This window comes from Lissotriton helveticus, chromosome 12 (genome assembly GCF_964261635.1).
Source record: "Lissotriton helveticus chromosome 12, aLisHel1.1, whole genome shotgun sequence".
NCBI classification, from domain to species: Eukaryota; Metazoa; Chordata; class Amphibia; order Caudata; family Salamandridae; genus Lissotriton; species Lissotriton helveticus.
In genome coordinates, this window is record NC_136073.1 from 71,676,338 (window position 1) to 71,697,633 (window position 21,296).

At 48.5% G+C, this 21,296-nt stretch overlaps 1 protein-coding gene across 2 annotated transcripts in view; it reads right to left on the reverse strand.

Moving 5' to 3' along the window:
• DNAH2 (dynein axonemal heavy chain 2) overlaps positions 1–21,296 on the reverse strand; it is a 3,497,426-nt gene that overhangs the window by 569,547 nt on the left and 2,906,583 nt on the right. For both annotated transcript variants that reach the window (XM_078670326.1, XM_078670327.1), the window contains one exon: positions 17,345–17,489. In XM_078670326.1, coding sequence (XP_078526452.1) covers positions 17,345–17,489 — 145 coding nt within the window. The remainder of the gene's footprint in view (positions 1–17,344; positions 17,490–21,296) is intronic.

Consider the following 21,296-nt stretch of genomic DNA (forward strand, 5'->3'; position numbering starts at 1 on the left):
GTGGCCTCCTAGACGACGAACCTTTGAATCTTCACTGCTGGTCTGGTTGCTCCAGACTGGCCCTTGCTCCCTTCCAAAAGAGAGGCACCCCGGACTCTCCTAGTCCGCACCAGACGTCTTTTCAACTCACCGCGTGGGTTGCCTTTGCCAAGGCCTGTTGACTCCAATTCCGGATCCGACACCGCCGACAGCGAGAGCCTGCGCGGGACAGCTCGTGCCTCCATCCTGGTCATCGAAGACACCTCCTGGTCCACGTGGCTGCAGAGTCAAGCGTCCACTCTTCACCTGATCGCGACGACAGCACCTGGTTCCTTCCTGGTTCCACACAGGTCACTGGCTAGTGACTTTGAACACTGTCCCCTCTGCTTTCAGGTCCTATTCTTCACCGATCCACCCTTGGATCACACCGGACATCTTCCTCCTGGTCGCCTGCAGCATCTTTTCTTCCAGGCTCCATAGACTTCAACGCGAGAACCCGACACACTTTGACACCTATGCGCCCGCAGCCCGTGTGTGAGGTAACGAGAGCATTTCAGTGCTCAAGGGTAAGTTTAACTGTCCTAGTGTCCAGTTCCACATTCGTTTTTAGTCCTAACTAGTCAGGATTGTCCGTACTCACCTTTAAATTGAACTGTACTGTCCATAGACGTTGTTACGCATCTCGCGTGTGAGTTCACACTCTGCACACGCGTTCCGTGGGCTTCCTATTACTTACCTAGAGTTAGTGTAGCGTGGTCCCAGCGATCCTACAGCCTCTGGACAGCTCCATTTCTTCCATCGACTTTCACATTCAACTTACTTAGTATATGGTTTGTCGTGCCCCTAGGGCACCATTGTAATTTCGTGCAACTTGTCGTATTTTTCTTAAGAGATTGTCATGTGCTTAGCCCTCTGACCTCATAAAGAGTTCAGAGGTGGTGTTATTAACCTCTTCCATGCTCGTGACGGAACCGTTCCGTCACGAGCCACGGGTGGGCTGTGCTGGTGACGGAACGGTTCCGTCACGGCCCTGCCGCCGCGCCTGCGCGGCGCGAATTCCGCACCTGCGCTAACGTTCTAAAGAACGGGCGGGGCCGTGACGGAACCGTTCCGTCACAAGCACAGCTCACCCGCGAGCCGTGACGGAGCGGTTCCGTCACAAGCACGGAACCGCCGCGCGGCCGCTCCACCCCCTTAGCGCTGCGGCGGAATAGCCGCCGCAGCGAAGGGGTTAATAAATAGACTGTTTATTTTCATAACAACCTGTGTGGTGTCCTTTCATCTGATATTCAAGGGGTTATATTGTGGTAAAACAGCTGGCTTCACATGCCAAAAGAGTTTAGCCTAAGACTACTTTGTCCATGCTACCATTAGGATAGCTGGTCTATAAGGTTGACTTACAACCAATCCCCATAAGGGTTGTTTGGACTGATACAAGGTGATCACTAGAACTAGTGAGCATCATATATCAGGCCAACTTCTCACATCCCCCACGTCCGAAAGACGTGATGAACTACCTCCGGATGAAGCCTCCACTCGTGGTCGGCAGAGAACTGCCGACTGAGACTGTCTGCACGAACGTTCTGAACACCGGCCAGATGATTTGCCATCATACAAATCTGATGGTCCTGAACCCAGGACCAGAGACGCAGAGCCTCTCTGCAGAGACACTGTGACCCCACTCCTCCCTGCTTGTTGATGTACCACATCGCGGTCGTGTTGTCCGTCAGGACATGCACTGACACACCGCGAAGGGAAGAGAGGAAGGCCTTGAGCGCCAGATGTATCTCCAGCAATTCCAGAAGGTTGATGTGAAGCAACCTTTCCTCTGGAGACCAAAGACCCTTGACCTCCAGGTCCCCCAGATGAGCACCCCACCCGAGAGTGGATGCATCCGTTATTACAGTGGCCACCGATGGAGGAAGTTGAAAAGTCTTTCCTTGCGACAGATTGCCTTCCACGCTCCACCAAGGCAGATCCGCTGCAGTTTCTCTGGAGATCCTCACTGACTCCCTGAGATCACCGTTGTGCTGATACCACTGCCTGCGGAGAAACCAATGGAGTGCCCTCATGTGCCAGCGTGCATGGTTGACCAACAGAATGCAAGAAGCCATCAGACTGACCAGGCGAAGAACCTTCAGGACTGGAACGACCGCTCCATTGTAGAACAAAGGAATCACGTCCTGAATGTCGTGAATCCTTTGAGGTGGAGGGAATGCACGACAAACAGTAGTGTCCAGTACCGCACCTATGAACAGGTTGCGCTGAGAGGGCACCAGGTGAGACTTGGGTACATTTATCGAAAAACCCAACTTGTGCAACAACTGAGTTGTCTCTTGCAGATGACAGAGCACCTTCTCCGGCGACTCCGCTTTGATCAGCCAGTCGTCCAGATACGGGAATACAGGTATCCCCGACCTCCTGAGATGTGCTGCCACCACTGCCATCACCTTGGTGAAGACTCGAGGTGCAGTAGTAAGACCAAACGGAAGGACCGCAAACTGGTAGTGTTGCGACCCAACCGTAAAACGGAGATACTTACTGTGCGACTTCGAGATGGGAATATGAAAATACGCATCCTGCAAGTGTCGATCAACACCATCTAGTCTTTTTCTAGCAGCGCTTGAAGAACCTGTGCAAGAGTGAGCATCTTGAACTTTTCCTGTTTCAGGTAAAGGTTCAAAATCCTGAGATCCAGAATTGGCCGAAGCCTCCCATCCTTTTTGGGGATCAGGAAATACCGGGAGAAGCACCCCTAACCCCTTTCCTGCTCTGGAACCACCTCTATCGCACCTTCTCGAAACAGTGCCAGGAATTCTTCCTGCAGGAGAAGCAGTTGGTCCTCGGAACAATAACCCTGGCAAGGAGGGTAATTTGGGGGAAACTTCCGAAAGGGAAGAGCATACCCAATCCCTACAAGATTGAGAACCCAAAGATCCGATGTTATCAATTCCCAATCTTGTAAGAAATGGGTAAGCCGGCCCCCCACTGGGCCCACATGATCCGGAATGGCGGATCTAGGGCTGCTTTGCTGCGTTGGCAGGGGGCTGGGACGGGGAAGAGGAGGAGATTTGACGGCCTCGAGAACGGCCTCTCTGCTTGCCCCTATAAGATCTGTACAGCGTGTTCTGCTGCTGCTGTGGTTGTTGCTGCGTAGATTTGTAGGATCGAAATGAAGATCTACTAAATCCTCTAGTACGCCTTCCAAAAGTATCCCTGGTCTGAAGGCCCAACGACTTAGCAGTCGCCCAACTGTCTTTAAAACGTTCTAAAACAGCATCTGCCTTCTTCCCAAACAAACCAGATCCGTCGAATGGTAGATCCATCAATGCAGACTGGACATCAGTTGAAAATTCAGACGATTTCAGCCATGCAGCTCTCCTCGTAGCAACCGAAGAGCCCATGATCCTCGCCACAAAATCTGCAGTGTCTAAACCACTCTGTATCACCTGCCTTGCTGCAGCCTGAGTGTCCGAGATAACCTCCTGGAAGTCCTTTCTATCATCTTCCGGTATCTTTGGCACTAACTGCTTTACAGTGTCCATTAGTGCGTGAATGTAACGACCCATCAGACAGGTCGCGTTTGTGGACTTTAATGCCATGCTGGCAGAAGAGAAAACCTTTTTAGCAGCCTGATCCTGCTTTCTCGACTCCTTTTCAGCTAGAACTTGAGGAAAAGCTCCTGTTGATCGTTTGGAACAGACAGCCTGTACCACCAAACTCTCAGGTAGATGGTGAGTGGATAAAAATTCAGGATCATCTGGAGCAGTCCTATACCTTCTGGCAACAGCTCTAGGCACAGCTGGAGTTGACAATGGTTTCTTCCAAACCTCTAAAATAGGATCTCTAAGGGCATCATTAAAGGGCAGCAAAGGTTCAGTCACCGATGAGGGAGAGTGAAGAACCTCTGTGAGTAGATTTGATTTGAACTCAGCAGTAGGTAAAGCAATGTTCAACAAATTTGCTGCTTTTTTAATTACAACGTGGTAAGGAGCCACATCTTTAGAGGGTTCGTCTGTCACTGAAACCAAATCCCACTCAGGGGACAGTTCAAGACCACTGGCCACCGAAAGATCCTCATAAGGGTCCTCAGGATCCTGTAGCTCACCCTCCTCCAAAAACTCCTCACGATAGCTCTCTTCTTCCATCAGCCTCTGAGCTTCACGTCTCGACCTATGCTTCACTTTCGAAGCCGTCGGATCTACTGTCGACTCCGTCGAAGCCGGAGCCGGCGCCGAGCCCGACGTCGGCCGAGGAAGACTTCCACGACATCGTTTGGGATTCGGCATCAGAGATGATGGAATCGGCGTCGAAGGATTCGGCGTCGTCGACTTCGGCGTCGATGGCTTCGGAGTCAAAGGCCTCGCCGGTGTCGGAAGATGCCAATGTGGCGCCGGAGCCGGCATAAAGGGCATAAAGGGCGCAGGGGCACAGGTTTGGGGGACACCCAGACCAAATGCCATCGGACCCGTGGAACCAACAGGAATCCCAGAGGGGTACATAGCCCTGGAGTAGATGCCATACATAGCATTCAGAAAATGCGTCGGATCCTGACCTGGAGCCGGGAAGGCTGGGTACGAACCCCCAGGTGGCTCTTGAGGGCATGGAGTCGATACGACGTCGACCTCCTCTTCAGGCTGGTGCACCGGAGTCGATAGACCTTCGGGCAACGGAGCCTCTCCCTCTCCAACCATCTCCTCCTCACCTTCATCCTCCCGATCCGGAGAATGGGATGGAACCGGAGACGGATTAGCTGTTTGCTTCGGTGAACCAGGCGAATTTGCATGCGACGCCTCACCTACGGTGTCATGTTCTTCTGAAGTCGAAGACATCACTTCTTTTTCTACCAGCTTCACCTGCGACTTCGGTTTAGACCCTGAGTCCTTCTTTGAACGATGTCGGGATTCATGAGATCTTTTCCTATGCTTCTTTATTGAAGATCTCGAAGCATGGGCCGAGGATGAATCCGAACGCGACCTCAAGTGAGATCTTGACCTCGAGCGTCGAGTCCGCGATTTCGATTTCTTCTTTTCTTTACTCCCTTTAAGCTTAGCAACAATAAGCTTAGCTTCTCTCTCCCGGAGGGCCTTAGGAGTCATCTTTTTACAGGATCGGCAGTCTTCGACATTGTGGTCGGAGCTAAGACACCACAAACAGTATTCATGCGGATCCGTAATGGACATGGTTTTGCCGCATTCTCCACAGGCTTTAAAACCTGTCTTCTTCGAAGACATGATGAAAGAAGAGATAAAGGAATACTAACAATACAGAGTAACAAAGTTACAGTAAAAGCTACGGACGATCCCTAGAAAACCGTTAGCGTCGACGACGCGGAAAAAAGGGAACTGATGTCATCACGCCGGCGTGGGCCTCATATAGGCGTCGGTGACGTCAGCGGAGTCGCAAGTGATGCCGTGCCTCTATGACGTCCGAGTCCACGTCGGCGCAAAGCTACGAAAAGAATTTCCGAATGTTGCTGACGCAGGGGATATTCACAAGGTGAGGAATCCACACGGCAGATGTATCTATCAGAACACTTGGAACACCGGCGATGGGGGTCGGTAACCGACATCAGTCGGTCGCACTTGGAACAGGGTTTAAACCCGGGCATCCCTACCGGCACCGTCGGTGCAGAAGACTCGAGTAGAGAAATGATCAAAAGATCAAAAAGTTTAGTCAAAAAATGACTAAGGGGTAGAGCTTCTCCGGATCTGCACTAGCTGGCGCGGAAAAAAGAAGAACTGACGTCAGCGCGCGAGGGCGGCGTCTAAGTACTCCGACAACGTCATTCCGGTGCTAATGACGCGGACGACGGACGCGGAGCCGCGGACGACGCCTGCCGGCGCGCAGGGGTATTGCTATGCAAAATTTTCCGGACCCAGTCTGACGCCTGGGGATATTCTAAGGTAAGGAATCTATCACTAACGTGTCTCTTTCAGATTGTCAAAGCGGAATAAGATTTGGTCTCGTTCTGGCAATTTCACGATCTGCGCGTGTCTGATGTTTAGCGCAATATCGTTTGTTGAAGTATTCCCTGTGAAAAAAGGTTTTAGAATCACTTACTTTGACTCAGCTTCCCTCCGTCTTATTCAACCAACTCATACCTCGGTCGGCCGTATCTTACTGTTAACTCATTGCTGGTCGGTTATGAGTGTTTCCGGGTTGGTTCAGTGGTCACGTGGGAGGAAAAACACAGACTAAAAAAGACTAGAACATTGTGTTTTGCTCGGCGCGTGATCGTCGCCGTTTTGTTATTACTAAACCTTTGCCAATGTTTCTGTAATTATTCCCAAATGTGTTAGTGGACACAATCGTGGTTAGTTATGTATTGTGCACACTTTGTTAGAAAATCGTTGTTTGCACCGAGCGGGAATTGACCCCTATCCCTTTGCATATTATTGGTGCCATTTTGGATTGGGCCACAGAACGATGAAGGGAAAGGATGGTTGAAATAGTAGAAGGGAAAGTGTTCAAATACCCACTGGGGGATGGAATTATATGTTTCATGTCATGTTTTTGTCTTTTGTAAAGTGTGCTTCCAGAAAGAGTGTGCTCAATGTGTACATATGAGTGCAAATAGTGATATATACATATAGATATGTATGTTTCTCACCCTCTGTACAGATACAATATGCACAGATACGAATGGAGGATCACCTACCGTCTCATCATTTTTTTTAGGAACACCACGATAAGCACTAAAATAAAATTTTCACTTTCTAGGCATAGTCCACGAGGAACAACTATTACATTGGGATTAGGCCTGCCCCTGTGGGCAGGCCATATGTACTAATGATATTATTTCTTCCCTAATACAGCTACTACGGATTCATCATTAACTGTATGTATACAGGATACACACAATAGGTGTGTCTTTACATGTGTTTGTAAACCATAGTATAGGTTCACAATCGGAGTGGCACGCATTAGGCTGGTCCTCATGCAGTCCTGAAGAAAAGGTGTAGGGGACACCTTGAAACATGTCGACGAGATAGTTAGGTTTTTGACCACATTACAGGATCTAATTCCTACATCTAACCCCTTTTTAATATACCAGCTAGAAGCAAGAATACATGTGTAGGCTTACTAGTTAGGTATTTATAACTCACATTTAATACCACTCCACCATACACCGCACCACACATGGTTTCACAAAAAGTGCTCCTACGTATCCTTCGCAAGTCGCTGCACGCCCCAAGCAGAAGATGCTTGGGAAGCCCCAATGATGAAGCATGTCACCTAGGGGCAACCACTGGTGAGTGAGGGGACTAAAGAAAATAATTTTCTTTTCCAAGCAGGTATACCAATTGGTAAAGACCTGCCCTCCTTCCAGATAGGCTAGTCTCTCACGACCCGTGAAGTATGGGGTTATAGTATGATACTTTAGAATCAAGAGGCAGAAGCTTGCCTTAGCCTCTTTCTCCCTTTCTTTTGATAACTGCTTTCATGAACACCCGATGGGCGCTGATAAGGCCAAAGGGGAGCAGGGTAAATTGAAAATACTCGTGGCCTACCGTGAACCGTAGTTAACGCCTGTGGGCTGGCAGGACAGAGATATGGAAACATGAATCCTGCAAGTCCAACGCTACAATCCAGTCTCCGGGGTCGAGGGCAGACAGGACCTGAGTCAACGTGAGCATCTTAAACTTCTCCTTCTTGGGGAAGCGGTTGAGGGCCCCGAGGACTAAGATAGAACGCAGACTTTTGTCTTTCTTGGGTACCAGAAAGTAGTGGGAGTAGCAACCACGACCTACTTCTGATACAGGGCCCCTTTTGATAGTTCCCTTAGCCAACAGAGCTGCAACTTTCTGGTGGAGAAGGGCCAAGTGATCCTTCGACATGCGATGGAAGGATGGTGGCATGGAGAGAGGGGTACTCTCGAAGGGGAGGGAGTAGCTCCTTCAGACTATCTGCAAAATCCACCAGTCCGAAGTGATGGTGTGCCAGTGGGCAAGGTGATGGCGAATCCTGCCGCCCACTGGCCTCTGGTGGCCCTGAAAGGTCAGACTAGGAGGGTTCGGAGGCCGCTGAAGGGTGGTTATGGGTGGACTGGCCCGCCCGCTAGCCCCCAGATCCGCAAAGTCGCTGGGTCCCACGTCCGCGGCCATGCACAGGCTTGGCAGCTAGCGTGAACGGTGGCTAGACTGGACTGAACATGGTAGGGCACCCCTTCAGTAGCCACGCTAGGGGCGAAAAGCAGACTGCATGGAGTGAGAGGTTGCCGCGAGGCCCATGGATCTGGCCGTAGCCCTAGAATCCTTAAAGCGGTCGAGTGCCGAGTCTGCCTTATCACTGAAAAGGCGAAGGCCATCAAAGGGCATATCCAGTAAGGTGGATTGGACATCCCCAGAAAAACTAGATGCCCTCAACCAGGCATAGCGCCTCAGGGCTATTGACGTGGAAACCGTTCTGCCCAGTGATTCGTCTGTATCCATCCCACATGTGATTGTGAATTTGGCAGCGTCTCTACCCACTGCGACTGCGCGGGTGAGAACGGCCGGGCCTCCTCCGGGCACTGTGGCAACACCTGTGCAACCATTTCCCACACTGTATGGGTAGAAAGGCCCAAGAGGCATTCAGCATTCACAGACCACAGTGCTAAGCTGGCAGAAGAATACGTCTTCTTCCCAAAATGGCTCAGCTTCTTGGAGTCCCTATCTAGGGGAGCAGTAAGGAATGCACCCTTAGAGGATGCGGCTTGGACCACACAGTTCTCGGGGGTCGGGTGTTGGGAGAGGAAAAGTGGGTCGCCAGGGCGGTAGCGTCGGGCACTCATCCTGTCCACAGGAGCCTCTGTGCTAAGCTTGGACCAAGTGCCAGAAGGACATCCATGAGGGCTTCATTGAAAGGCAGAAGGGGTTCAGAAGCCGGCTGAAGCACCTCTGTCAGGAAAGTAGTCCTGACTACCACTGTAGAAAGCTCCAGTCCCAACGCAACACCACTGCATATGATGCTCCTTCCTGCGTAGCAAAGGTAGCTGGAGAAAGCTTGCCAAGGTCTGGGGAGGTATCCAGACCACTGGCGTCACCCAGGTCCTCTCGCCAGTCTGGCTCATCAAGTTGGGCAGCTAAAGGGTCCACAGACCCCTTCCAGTCCTCCTCACCCTCCTCTGGTCGCCACTCAGACCTTAAAGGAAACCAGGGATGTACAGTGGCACCCACAAGCTCTCCGACACCGGTTACAAAATCGGTCCGGCGACGGGTCCAAGTCGGGGGTGACGTGGTCAGCACCGGTCAGGGTCAGGACCGGCGCTGGGGAAGATACTGTGAGGTAGACCAGCATCGAGCCGGATCCAGGCCTGGATCCTAAGGGGCCGGCATTAAAATCCTAGGGCCCCCAGCGGAGTCCGCGGGGCCCGAAGGCGCGCCGGCAGAGTAGGGATGCCCAAAGATGCTGTGAAGCGCTTCGAAAAAAACTCTAAGGTGGGCAGGGGATGTGCCAACCCCGGGAAAAGGAGGGAAGCTCGGAGCCGTCCTTGGAGTAGCCTCAAAGACAGAGCAGGAGAGCGGCGACGTTCCGGGGCCCGAGTCACGACGTCCGACGGATGGGGAGAAGGTGAAGAGAGTAGCAGCTTCATCGCCTTCTTCTTGTGCTTCGACTTACCCAAAGACCTCGAAGACTTAGAAGATGAATAAGAAATGCGTTACTTACCTGTAACTGCAGTTATCCAGTATTGGTGTCTTTCATAGATTCACATGCCTGAATCATATATAACCAGTATATAGAAAAGTAATGTCCTATAGACATATATAGAGAAAAGTAGGCCTAAGGGCCTCACCTTAGTAGCCTATCTATGTCCTTTTGTAAAAAGGACCAAACTCTAGAAGAGAGCCAATCAGCTAAGACCTCCCTCTAGAACCTTCCTGTCAGGAGCCTCAGTCCCTCAGATTTTCGTACGCACTAAGCTAAGTAGGCGTGACATTGGTAGAGAGAGAGAGAAAGAGGTGAGTCCTTCCAGGGAAGGCGGGAGGGTTGCATGTGAATCTATGAAAGACACCAATACTGGATAACTGCAGTTACAGGTAAGTAACGCATTTCTTTTCCAGTATTATGGGTGTCTTTCATAGATTCACATGCCTGAATCAGAGTAGCAAGCAATATATTTTGCACATTTCTGATGGAACAGTATATACAAGTCCTTAGATAATACATATCATGCGACTATGAACCATCAATAGACATCAACAATAAGCATTAGCAAAGAAATTTGCACACCAGAAAAGGATAGAGGTATGGAGGAAGGCTCACCTTACTGGAATAGATGGCGTAGCACTGCCTGTCCCACTGCTGCATCCTTCATCAGCTCTGTATCAAGGCAGTAGTGCCTGGTGAAGGTATGCGGCGACTTCCATGTTGCCGCCCTGCAGATGTCGATAACTGGCACTCCTGCAAATAGTGCCATAGATGTAGATATGGCTCTTGTAGAGTGAGCCCTGATTATAGAGTGTAACGGCTGTCCGGCTCTGTCGTGACAAAAAGCAATCGCCGAAGAGATCCATCTGGAGATGCTTTGTTTGGTAAGCGGTAGACCCTTCCTAGGTCTACTAAAGGCTATGAAGAGTTGATTAGACTTTCTGAAATTCTTGGTCTTATCAATATAAAACTTTAGACATCATTTAAGGTCCAATGAATGCAGCGATCTCTCAGCTGCGGTGCTGGGATTTGGAAAGAATGTTCTGAGAATCACAGGCTCATTTAAGTGGAAGTCCGACGAGACCTTAGGAATAAACCTAGGATTGGTTCTTAAAATCACCCTGTCGTCCTTAAACTGCAGGAAGGGATCTTGGATGGAAAAAAGCCTGCATTTCACTGACCCTCCTAACTGATGTAAGTGCCAGGAGGAGAGACGTTTTCCACGAGATGTACTTTATGTCTGCCCTGTGAATGGGTTCAAAAGGGTGTTTCATCAGTTGGTTAAGAACCACATTGAGATGCCATGTTGGAGGGACCATCCGTACTTGAGGAAAAGATCTATACAGACCTTTAAGGAATTGTTTTATTAGTCTACTAGATCAGAGAGAGGGCCCTTTCGAGGATCTTTTAAATCTTGATATCGCCGCCAGGTGTACCTTTATGGAGACTGCGCCAGATGTAGCAGGTAGGGTAAAATTTGTTCTGGAGAGGTGGAAAAAGGATGTAGACCCCTGTCCGCACACCAGATGCAAATGCGTTTCCACTTCAGGGAATGCGTCTTGTTAGTGCTGTCCGCTCTTGCTTTGGCCAGAATATCCTTACAATCCTGCAGAATGTTTAGACTGCTAAATTCTCTGTACTCAGGAGCCAGGCCGATAACCTGAGAGACTTCAAATCGGGATGTTGAACCTGCTTGTTGCTCATCGTGAGCAGAGATGGATGTTGACGTACATGGATCGGCGGCTTCAGCAATAGGCGATGCAGTTCTGTGAACCAATGCTGCCTGGCCAGAATGGGGCTATCAGAATTAAAGTGCAAGGCTCCACTTTCATCTTTCTGAGGACTCTGGGAAGCATTGGAAATGGCGGAAATGCGTACGCAAAGACGTTGCGCCATGCGATGAAAAATGAATTCCCGAGAGACCCTGACTGGGGATGCCAACTTGCGAAGTTTTGGCATTTGGCGTTCTCCCTGGTCGCAAATAGATCGATTTGCGGCGATCCCCACTTGGAAAAGATTCAAGCGATGGACGTCTGGTCCAGCTCCCATTCGCGCGACAGAGTCCTCTGCCTGCTCAGCGCGTCTGCGATGACATTGTCCTTGCCTGGGACGTACTCCGCTTTCAACTAAAAGTTGTGGAGAATGAGCCAATTCCAGATCTTTTGCGATTCGCGAGAGAGTGTTAGCGAACGCGTCCTTCCCTGTTTGTTCAGGTAGTGCATCGTCGTAGTGTTGTCGGTCCTGACGAGCACTAGGGAGTTCTTGATCCTTAGCAAGAAGGACTGCAAGGCCAGGAAAACGGCCCTCAGCTCCAGCAGGTTGATGTGGAGCTGCTTTTCCGGCTCTGACCATCTGCCACTGATCCTTAATTCCTGTAGGACTGCTCCCCAACCCTCCAGGGAGGCGTCTGTTGTAATGACGTGAGGAGCTGGTGGAAGCAGGAACGGCAATCCCCGCGAGAGGTTCTTGATGGACCTCCACCACTGCAATGCCTTGGTGATTTGCATTGTTATCGTTATGCGGTCTTCGAACGATCCTGTGCTTTGCGTCCACTGTCTGGACAAAGCCTCCTGAAGCGGACGCATTAGAAGACGACAGTGCGGTACGAGCAGGATGCACGAGGACATCATTCCCAAGAGGGATTTGAAGGTACGGACTGGCAAAGTGTTCTTTGAAGCCACTGATGCGGCCAGAGAGACAAGCTTGCGTTTCCTCTCCTGAGAGGGGAATGCTTTTGCCTCTTTTGTATTCAGTGTCGCTCCGAGAAACGTGATGACCCGAGAGGGATGCAAAGTAGATTTTTCTTGGTTGAATGTAAGACCCAAGTGTTTGAAGAGATTCAGACAGGCGTTGGAAGATTTGGTTGCGCCTGCCAAGGATGGCGCCTTCACCAGCCAGTCGTCTAAATATGGGAAGACTTGGGGGCCATGCTGCCTGAGGAATGCTGCCACCGGGGAAAGACACTTGGTACGGGGCGCAGACTTGAGGCCAAAAGGGAGGACACGAAATTGAAAATGTTGGCCCGCCACTGCAAATCTCAGGAATTTTCTGTGAGCTTTGTGGATTGGGACGTGAAAGTATGCGTCTTGTAGGTCCAAAGAAGTCATGAAATCCCCCTCCTCTAGAAGACCCAAGATCTCCTGAATCGTGACCATGCGGAACGACTGCCTCTTTAAGAATGCATTCAGTGCCCTGAGGTCTAGAATGGGCCTCCATTTCATCTCCTTCTTTTGACTCAAGAAGAAGCGGGAGTAAAATCCTCTCCCCTGGTGAGCCGACTGTACTCTCTCTATTGCTCCTTTCTTGAGCATAATTGAGATTTCTTGAAGAAGTAGTCGTAAGTTTTGTGTCGCATTGGGCGAGGAGGAGTTTTTGGAGGGATATTTTCGAATTCTAAGGAATGGCCAAATTGAATCAATTGAAGGACCCACCAATCCGTTGTAATTCTTCTCCAATTGTTGAGGAAATGGGTCAGTTTTCCTCCAATTTTCAAAGAAGGAGATGAGGGATGGACTGGCTGTAGGAATAGGTCATTGGCGTCCGCCAGTGTTCTTCCATTGGTTTTTGCCTCTAAAGTTGGACTTCCCATAAGAGGACTGCCGCCCTTGTTGTTGTTGACGTTGCTGGTATTGGGATTTACCCTGGTTGTAAGAATACGAGGATCTGTTGTGAAAATTACAACTGTAAAAGGATTGTCCTCTGCTCATGTTCCCTCGAAAGGACTGGTTTTTAAATTGTAGCGTGCCTAGCACTCTTGCCGTGTCCGTGTCCTTTTTTATTGCATGAAGTGCTTCATCGATTTTGGCTCCAAACAGGTGTTGTCCATCATATGGCATGTCTAAGACTTTCGATTGCACCTCCTGTTGAAATGAGGTAGCCTTGAGCCATCCCTGCCTTCGCAATACCGCTGCCCCTGCCAGCTGTCTGAATTCAGTCATTGCTACATCCATAGCACAGTCAATCAATTCAGATGCCGATGTTTGACCCTCCAGAAGAAGAGATTGAAGTTCCTCTCTTGTGGCGTCTGGCAGTTCAGATAAATACGGAGCAATATCTGCCCACAACTGCCTATTATACCTTCCTAAGAGCGCAATAGTATTTGCCACTTTCACTGTCATTGTAGACATGGAGGAAAAACGCTTTCCTATATTGTCCAGTTTCCTGCCCTCCTTGTCTGGTGGAGCTGTCAACGGAGAGGAAGGATTCTTTGAATTTTTCTGCGCCGCCTGTGTCACCACAGAGTCCGGTTTGGGGTGTCCTGTAAGGCAGGTTGGTGCAGATGTTGGGGCCTTGTATTTTTTGTCCAGCCTTGGAACAACCGCCGAGACTGAGGCTGGAGTCTGCATCAACTGCAAACCCTGATCCCATATATGATCGATTATCGGAATTGATCTTGTTGTTTTCTTAAGCGGCTCTTTAAAGTCATATAGGAAACAGTCTTTTTCCTGAGACTCCATTGTCATGTGGAACCTTTTTGCCGCCCTCTCCACCAGATTGTGGAAACCCCCTATGTCGACAGGAGGAGAGTCTGAAGTAGCTGGCTCAGGGGATGCTGGTGAGGAAATGATGTAATCATCATAGTCCTCATGATTAGATTGGTCATCCTGGACCTCACCCTCTTCTTGCTCTTCTGCCTCATCGTCAGATGATTGAGGATCTGGCAATGGTTCCCTTTCCCGTTGGAGCACCAAGGATGGTGGTCTAGGCCGTGGAGACGGAACAGTCCCCGCTGCTGGATGAGCTGATGACTCTGGGAACCTTTGTTTATAGTCATGTATTAGAAATCTCAAATCAGACACTATAGATGCTGGTAGACAGACCATGGGCGTAACCTGCGTCTAAACCTGCGCCTGAACAGTATGCTCCTGGGCAATTTCCGCGTCCGAACTCTGGCATTTGACTACCAGATCAGATGGGCAGTGAGCCTGCATTATATCCTCCTCATCCGACTCCTCATCTTGCAGGAGACAAGCTGGAGGTAAACCTTGCACTCGGCTTGGGGACGTTAATTCCGGTGTGACAGCCGTTTTTGAGATCTTTACCCTTAGAGAAGCGGATTGTGACTCAGCTTCAGTCGTCAATGAAGGGCTCGTCAACGGCAGGATCGTGGACGACATATTGTCCATAGATTGTAGCTCTTGGAACTTTCTCGTCGACGGGGGAATCGTCGTCGACGACACGTTCGTCGGCGGAGTGGCTGCCGACGGTATGTCCTTCGTCGTCGTCGCTTTCCTCGGCAATGCCTTTGCCGACGATGTCACTGTCGACGGTGCCTTCTTCGTCATCGATGCCTTCGTCGATGGCACACTCGTCGACGATGATGTTCTCGCCGACGATAGAGACGTCGACGGTGCTGGCTTCGACGTCGACCCGGACGTCGTCACTAATGTCGTCGATGAGATCTTAGGCGCCGCCGACGATTTTTTAATAATAATAATCGACGACAAGGGCTTACCCGCCGTCGATGATGGTGTAGTCGTCGTCGATGGAGTGAACTTTGATGATGCCGTCGTCATCGATACTGTCGACGTTGAGACGTAGATGGGAGACATAGCCTTCTTTTGCACCGATGATGGCGCCGACGAGGTCGTCGTCGACGACAGCGCAGGCTTTTTGAAGGTATGAACAGACACTGATGACTGGGCCTCTGAAGACTTTTTTTTGTAGCCTTCTTTGGAGGAGCGTCTGGAGGGCTAGGGGAAGCCACCCTGACCTTTTTAAAGACAGCTTAGAGGAAACTAAAGAATTCTCACCTTCTTCTGAAGATTCCAAAGTGTCTCTGTCCTTGAGCCTGTTAAGCCAGAGTAAAAGACGTCCTTCTCTGTCTTTAAGCGTTTTTGTATAAAATGTTCTACAAATTTTGCAATCCTTTGGTGAATGGTCTGGATACAGGCAATATAAGCAGGTCTTATGCTGGTCTTCAACATGTAACCTCTTTTTACCACAAGAACTACATGCTCTGAAGAGACCTTTCTTCTGAGAATCAGCCATATCTACTTGTTCATTAACCACTTGGCTGCTAAGGGGTGTGCGAGTAGGTCCATTGACTTTCCATTGAAATCAATGGAAACTCCATGACGAGTTACCCTTGTCATTAGCACTGAAGGGGTTAAAGTAATCCAAAATTGTGAAGAGATAAGATTGAAGAAAGAAACCTGAGGGGAACTCAGGTGGAGACTCCCTTAGCACAACGTGTGGTAGAAAATCTGAGGGACTGAGGCTCCTGACAGGAAGGTTCTAGAGGGAGGTGTTAGCTGATTGGCTCTCTTCTAGAGTTTGGTCCTTTTTACAAAAGGACATAGATAGGCTACTAAGGTGAGGCCCTTAGGCCTACTTTTCTCTATATATGTCTATAGGACATTACTTTTCTATATACCGGAGACTCCCGTCTCGACGACGGGGAATGATTCAGGCATGTGAATCTATGAAAGACCCATAATACTGGATAATGGTGATGGCTCTGTGACTGGTCCCGAGACCTTCCTCTCGACCGGGACCTCAAACGATGCGGAGCAGACTGTCGGGCCTCCAACAACTTTCGGGACCGCTCCTGTAAAGAGTTCAGATTCATTGCTTGGCAGTCGGAGCACAACTTCAGGTTGTGGTAGCGCTCCAAGCACCAAAGGCAAACAAGGTGGGGATCTGTAACTGACATTAGGCGGCTACAGTCCTCGCTTAAACCCCGTCCGTCGATGGGACATCCCTAGTATACCAGGAGTTGGAAGACTCAAAAAAGAATTTAACAAAAGTCAAGAAAAAACGTAGTAAAAAAATTACTAAGGAGGTAGCCCTCTCCGGATCTACACAAGGCGGACGTGGAAAAAGAAAGATCTGACGTCAGCCCACAGGGACAGCGTCTCAGTGGACAACGCAACGTCATTCCAGCGACCATAACACCAACAATGGACGCAGAGTCGACCGATGCCACCTACCGAAGCGCAGGGGTACTGCTGAGAATAAATTTGCCGGATCCAGTCTGACACCTGGAGGTAATTCTAAGGTAAGGAGTCTATAACTAACAGTCTCTTTCAGATCACCCTGCTACTACTAAGATAGCTTATGTAGAACACGAACACTAGATAGGGTCATTAGCTCATCCACAATGAAGAATTCCGTTCCATGGGATGGTGAAGGAAAATGGGTGCCATCTATTAGCTCTTAACTCTTAAGAGAAACAATCATTGCAAAGTCTGGTAGTGGAATAAATGGTCCTCTGGGTACAAGTAGAATGATCATGTGTTACTCAGCTGTTTACTGTGGCCCTTCCTGACACTGAAAGGCAGTTGTAAACCACAAATTTACTCAAATGGTGTTTATCTTGGCTGCTATGCAATACATGAGTTCACAGTCTTAGATATGGATAACAGATCACTTGATCAGTGTCCATCCTAACAGCACTATATGAGTGAGCCCTTACCCTAAATAAAGATGTCATAGCATATTATTGTAAAGGCGCTCATGACAGACCCCTAAGCGGATATACCATAACATGTGTATTTGTAAAGCGCACGCTCACCCGTCGGCATCTTAGTGCTGAATAACAGATGTTTATTTTCACCCAATTCAATAGTACTCATTTTATCAACCTCAGAAGGATGAAAGGCTGAGTGGACCTGGCGGGATTTGAACCTGTGACTATGAGATCTAACACATGCCTCTACAGCGGACGCATTAGTCCACTAAGCCACCACACCCTACATCTTCCATTGAATAATGCTATTGAGTAGCTTACCTCTCTTGCAGTGTCAATCTTGATCTCGGTCTGCTCGCTGGTTTGCAGCTGCTCCACGACTTCATTTGCTGTGACCTTGGAGGTCTGAAGGGTGTTCACCAGCACCACATCATCCAGGAGTGATCCAGTTGCCTCATTTAATAACCTGTAAATACAGAAAAGAATGTCTGTCCGCTTTCAGAAAATGTGGGTGTTACCACTGACAAAACAATGTTTCTATCAAATTGAAGTTACTTCAGTAAAACCAACAATGGTTTTCGTGGGTTCTTCACACCTCCTGGGTATTTTTCATTGTCTCACATTCTCAGGAGCAAGACTGGTGGCAGAGAAGAAATTTCTAACCCTGTTATCCTAGTTTTATTCCAGGGGAATCCTGGCCTCGGCCACATAAGGAGCCGATAGCACGACCGTGCAGTGGGCGAGCCTAATGCAAGCCCGTCTGCGCACGTCCGCGGCCGGCAGGGGCCAAATGTCATAACCCTTGTCAAATTAATTACCGACAAGAATGTCTATAATGCCGAAATGCTCAAACATTACAGGACGATGCCTAGAGGCAAGTGTGCTCACTCTATGCTTCCGAATAGCCCTACTATTCAATGTTCTGGATGTTCTTTTAAATACCTCCCTGTCTGTGAAGTTCCATTTCCTTCTAGCAAGAAGGGTATTAATATGCTTCTGCTCAACTGTAGCTCTCTCCCTAAGCACGCTTTGGAAATTCACCTCCTTTTTGAAACCGAAAATCCGGATGTGTTATTTTTAACTGAGACTTGGTTGAACAAGGATGCTGACTCCTACATTGTTCAGGCGCTCCCACCTGGTTATGGTATTCAGAGGTTGGACCGGAGGTCGGGACGTGGAGGGGGCCTTGCTATCATTTATAAAATTGATTTTAAATGTCGCATCACTCATGATCTCCTACCTGACTGTGAACGCATGTTTTTTTACAATCAATGTTTCCCCTGTAAGCACATTTTCAGGGATTTTAGTTGATCGTCCACCAGGCCTCTTCGGTCAGGAGCTCCCAGACATTGTTGCTAACTTGGCCGGCCCCTTCTCCAATTTCACACTATTGGGAGATTTTAACTTACATTTTGATGTGACACAACCCTCATCCACTTTAGACTTGGTTGACGGACTGGGGACGTTGCAACTGAACCAAAAAGTGAATGGCTCCACCCACTCCAAAGGACATTTATTGGACCTTATATTTTCTAATATCCAGAATCTCCTAGTTAGGGACCCCATTCTAAAACTTTGGACCCACCATCTGCTTATCCCTTTCTCCTGGGTCTTACAGGATATCACTACGCCGGTGGTAAAGACTAAGAAACGTACCCGGTCCTGGTCCAAACTTTCTCTAAAATCCTGGGTGACTACGCTTGAAGATAGTATGCCCCTATTGGACCCGGATCCTGTTACAGCAAATGATAATCTTAACAATTGGCTTGAGTCATCTCTCAACTCTGTCCTTCCTAAAAAAATTATTTATATAAAAGTTGGAATTAATAAAAATGCCTGGTACTCCCCTAAACTCCAGGAGCTCAAACAATCTTGTAAGAGATTAGGAAGGAGCTGGAGAAAGGATTACCTGGTCTCCAAAAAAACTGAATATAGAGCAGCAATAAAACTCTATAAAGCCGAAATAAAGGACACCCAAACTCTTTATTATCAAGATAGAATTACATCTGCTGCAAACTCCCCCGTGAAATTTATCGGATTGCAAAAAATCTTGCTACCCCATACACCCCCCCTAATACTTCGAAGGATATTCAACTCCGAAGCAACCAATTAGCAGAATTTTTCTCAAATAAAATACAATTGATCTATGGGTCTTTTCCTCAGGCTAAGGTCACTCAAATGGTTCTTTTGTCTGCTACCACAACTATAATCCAACCAAGTTCACTGGAAGAATTACCCCTTCTGAATATGACATCCTTCCAGGGGATCCTCGGCCGTTTAAAATCTGGCTCCCTTTTAGATCCTGTCCCTCCCCCCATTTTAAAAAAGGTCATTAATTCGATGTCCCCAGTGATACTGCATTTAATTAATGCGTCTCTGCAGACAGGAATTGTACCCTCTGCATGGAAGCAAACAATGGTTAAAGCTCTCCTAAAGAAACCCAACTTGGATCCTGAGGAGTTGGCGAATGATTGCCCGATATCCCTGTTACCTGGAGTACGTAAAATAGCTGAGAGGTGTGTGAACACCATCGTCTCCTCTTTCTTGGAAAACAATAACTGTCTCCACCCTACTCAGACAGAATTTAGAGCACAGCAGGGTACGAAACTGCTCTCCTGAGTGTAATGGAGGAATCTAGAAGAATACTCGAAGGTGGAGGCTGCGCTGCCCTTATTCTCTTAGTTCTCAGCGCAGCCTTCGACACTGTGAACCACCAACTACTGATTCAACGTCTTAGGAATGTGGGAGTGACAGGAACTGTATTAAAATGACTACGGTCCTTCCTTGAAGGCAGATCTTTCGCAGTCTTGGAAGATGATACAATGTCAAAGCTGATACCCTTAAACTGTGGGGTACCTCAGGGATCCTCCCTAGGCCCCACCCTATTCAATATTTATTTAGGCCCTTTGGCCGAAATAATATTGCCATTTGGGGTACAAATAGTCACTTATGCAGACGACACCCAGCTGGTGGTTTCCATCAACCAGCAAGACAGCTTCTCATCTTGCCTAGCCTCATGTCTTGGAGCTGTCTCTAAATGGATGGATGAATCATTTTTAAAGCTCAATGGGGCCAAGCCTGAGCTTATGTTACGGGGCAAGTCAACCCCCCTTAATATAGATCATCTCAGGCCCAGTTGTCTGGGTCCAGCCCCCAACCACAAAGATCACAATATGAGCCTGGGTGTGTGGTTGGACCGAAACCTAGACCTTAAAGAACAAGCTTGAAAGGTTGCGGCTAGCTGCTATGGAATGTTGAGGCTGATCAAAAAGATCATCCCTCTATTACCTTTTGTTGCTAATAGTCTGCTGGTTCAAGCACTAATTCTGTTGCGGCTGGATTACTCCAATGCCCTATACCTTGGAGTTCCACCTCCCACGTTTAGAAGCTTGCAGACTGTGCAGAACTGCACAGCCCGCCTGTTGTTGAACATTCCCAGGCGTTATGTTGGCCAAACCTTCTCACGCCGGTTCACTGGCTCCCTATTAAAGAACGAGTTAAGTTTAAGGCCTTATGCATCGCTCATAAAGCACTTTCTGGTAAACCTTCTTCTTTGATGCGTTCTCTCATCCAGCTCTAGCACTCAAATAGAGCTCTGAGATCTGAAAATAAGCAACTACTCATAGTCCCGAATATTAGAAGAGTCCAAAGCGGTGGCCGACTCTTCTCGTATAATGTGGCAAAGCTATGAAACCTTCTCCCTCTTCACATACGTTTAGAGGCTGACTATCTGATCTTTCGAAAGAAAGTAAAAACCTACCTTTTTCTTTGAAGTCCGCCTAAGTGTCAAGTTGGCTGCCCTTAGCGCTGGGATGCGTACGGGTGACCATGCACTTTACAAATGCTACTTTCATTTCATTCATCCAAGTCATAAGCACAACATTATTGTTTGGCTTGGGACTCAAGAGCAGATGCCTAAGTGAGCCAAGCCTCTTCAAGGAATCTTTTGGAATGAGTTTGCTATTTCAATTCAGTGCTTATGACTACTGAAGAGGATCCTCTGGAAGAGAAGGAAACACGTGTTACCTGTAATCCTAGTTTGCTTCTATGGGAATCCTCATCAAAGCCAAATGCACCCTCTTTCCTCCCTGGACCCAGGATCTTATAATCTCTGTAAAAATGTACTGACATGACAGTCACTGCTGGTGATAGATAGTTAGATAGATAGATAGATAGATAGATAGATAGATAGATAGATACATAGATAGATACATAGATAGATACATAGATACATAGAAAGATAGGTTCTCTAAAAAACACAAAGGTTAAAGGG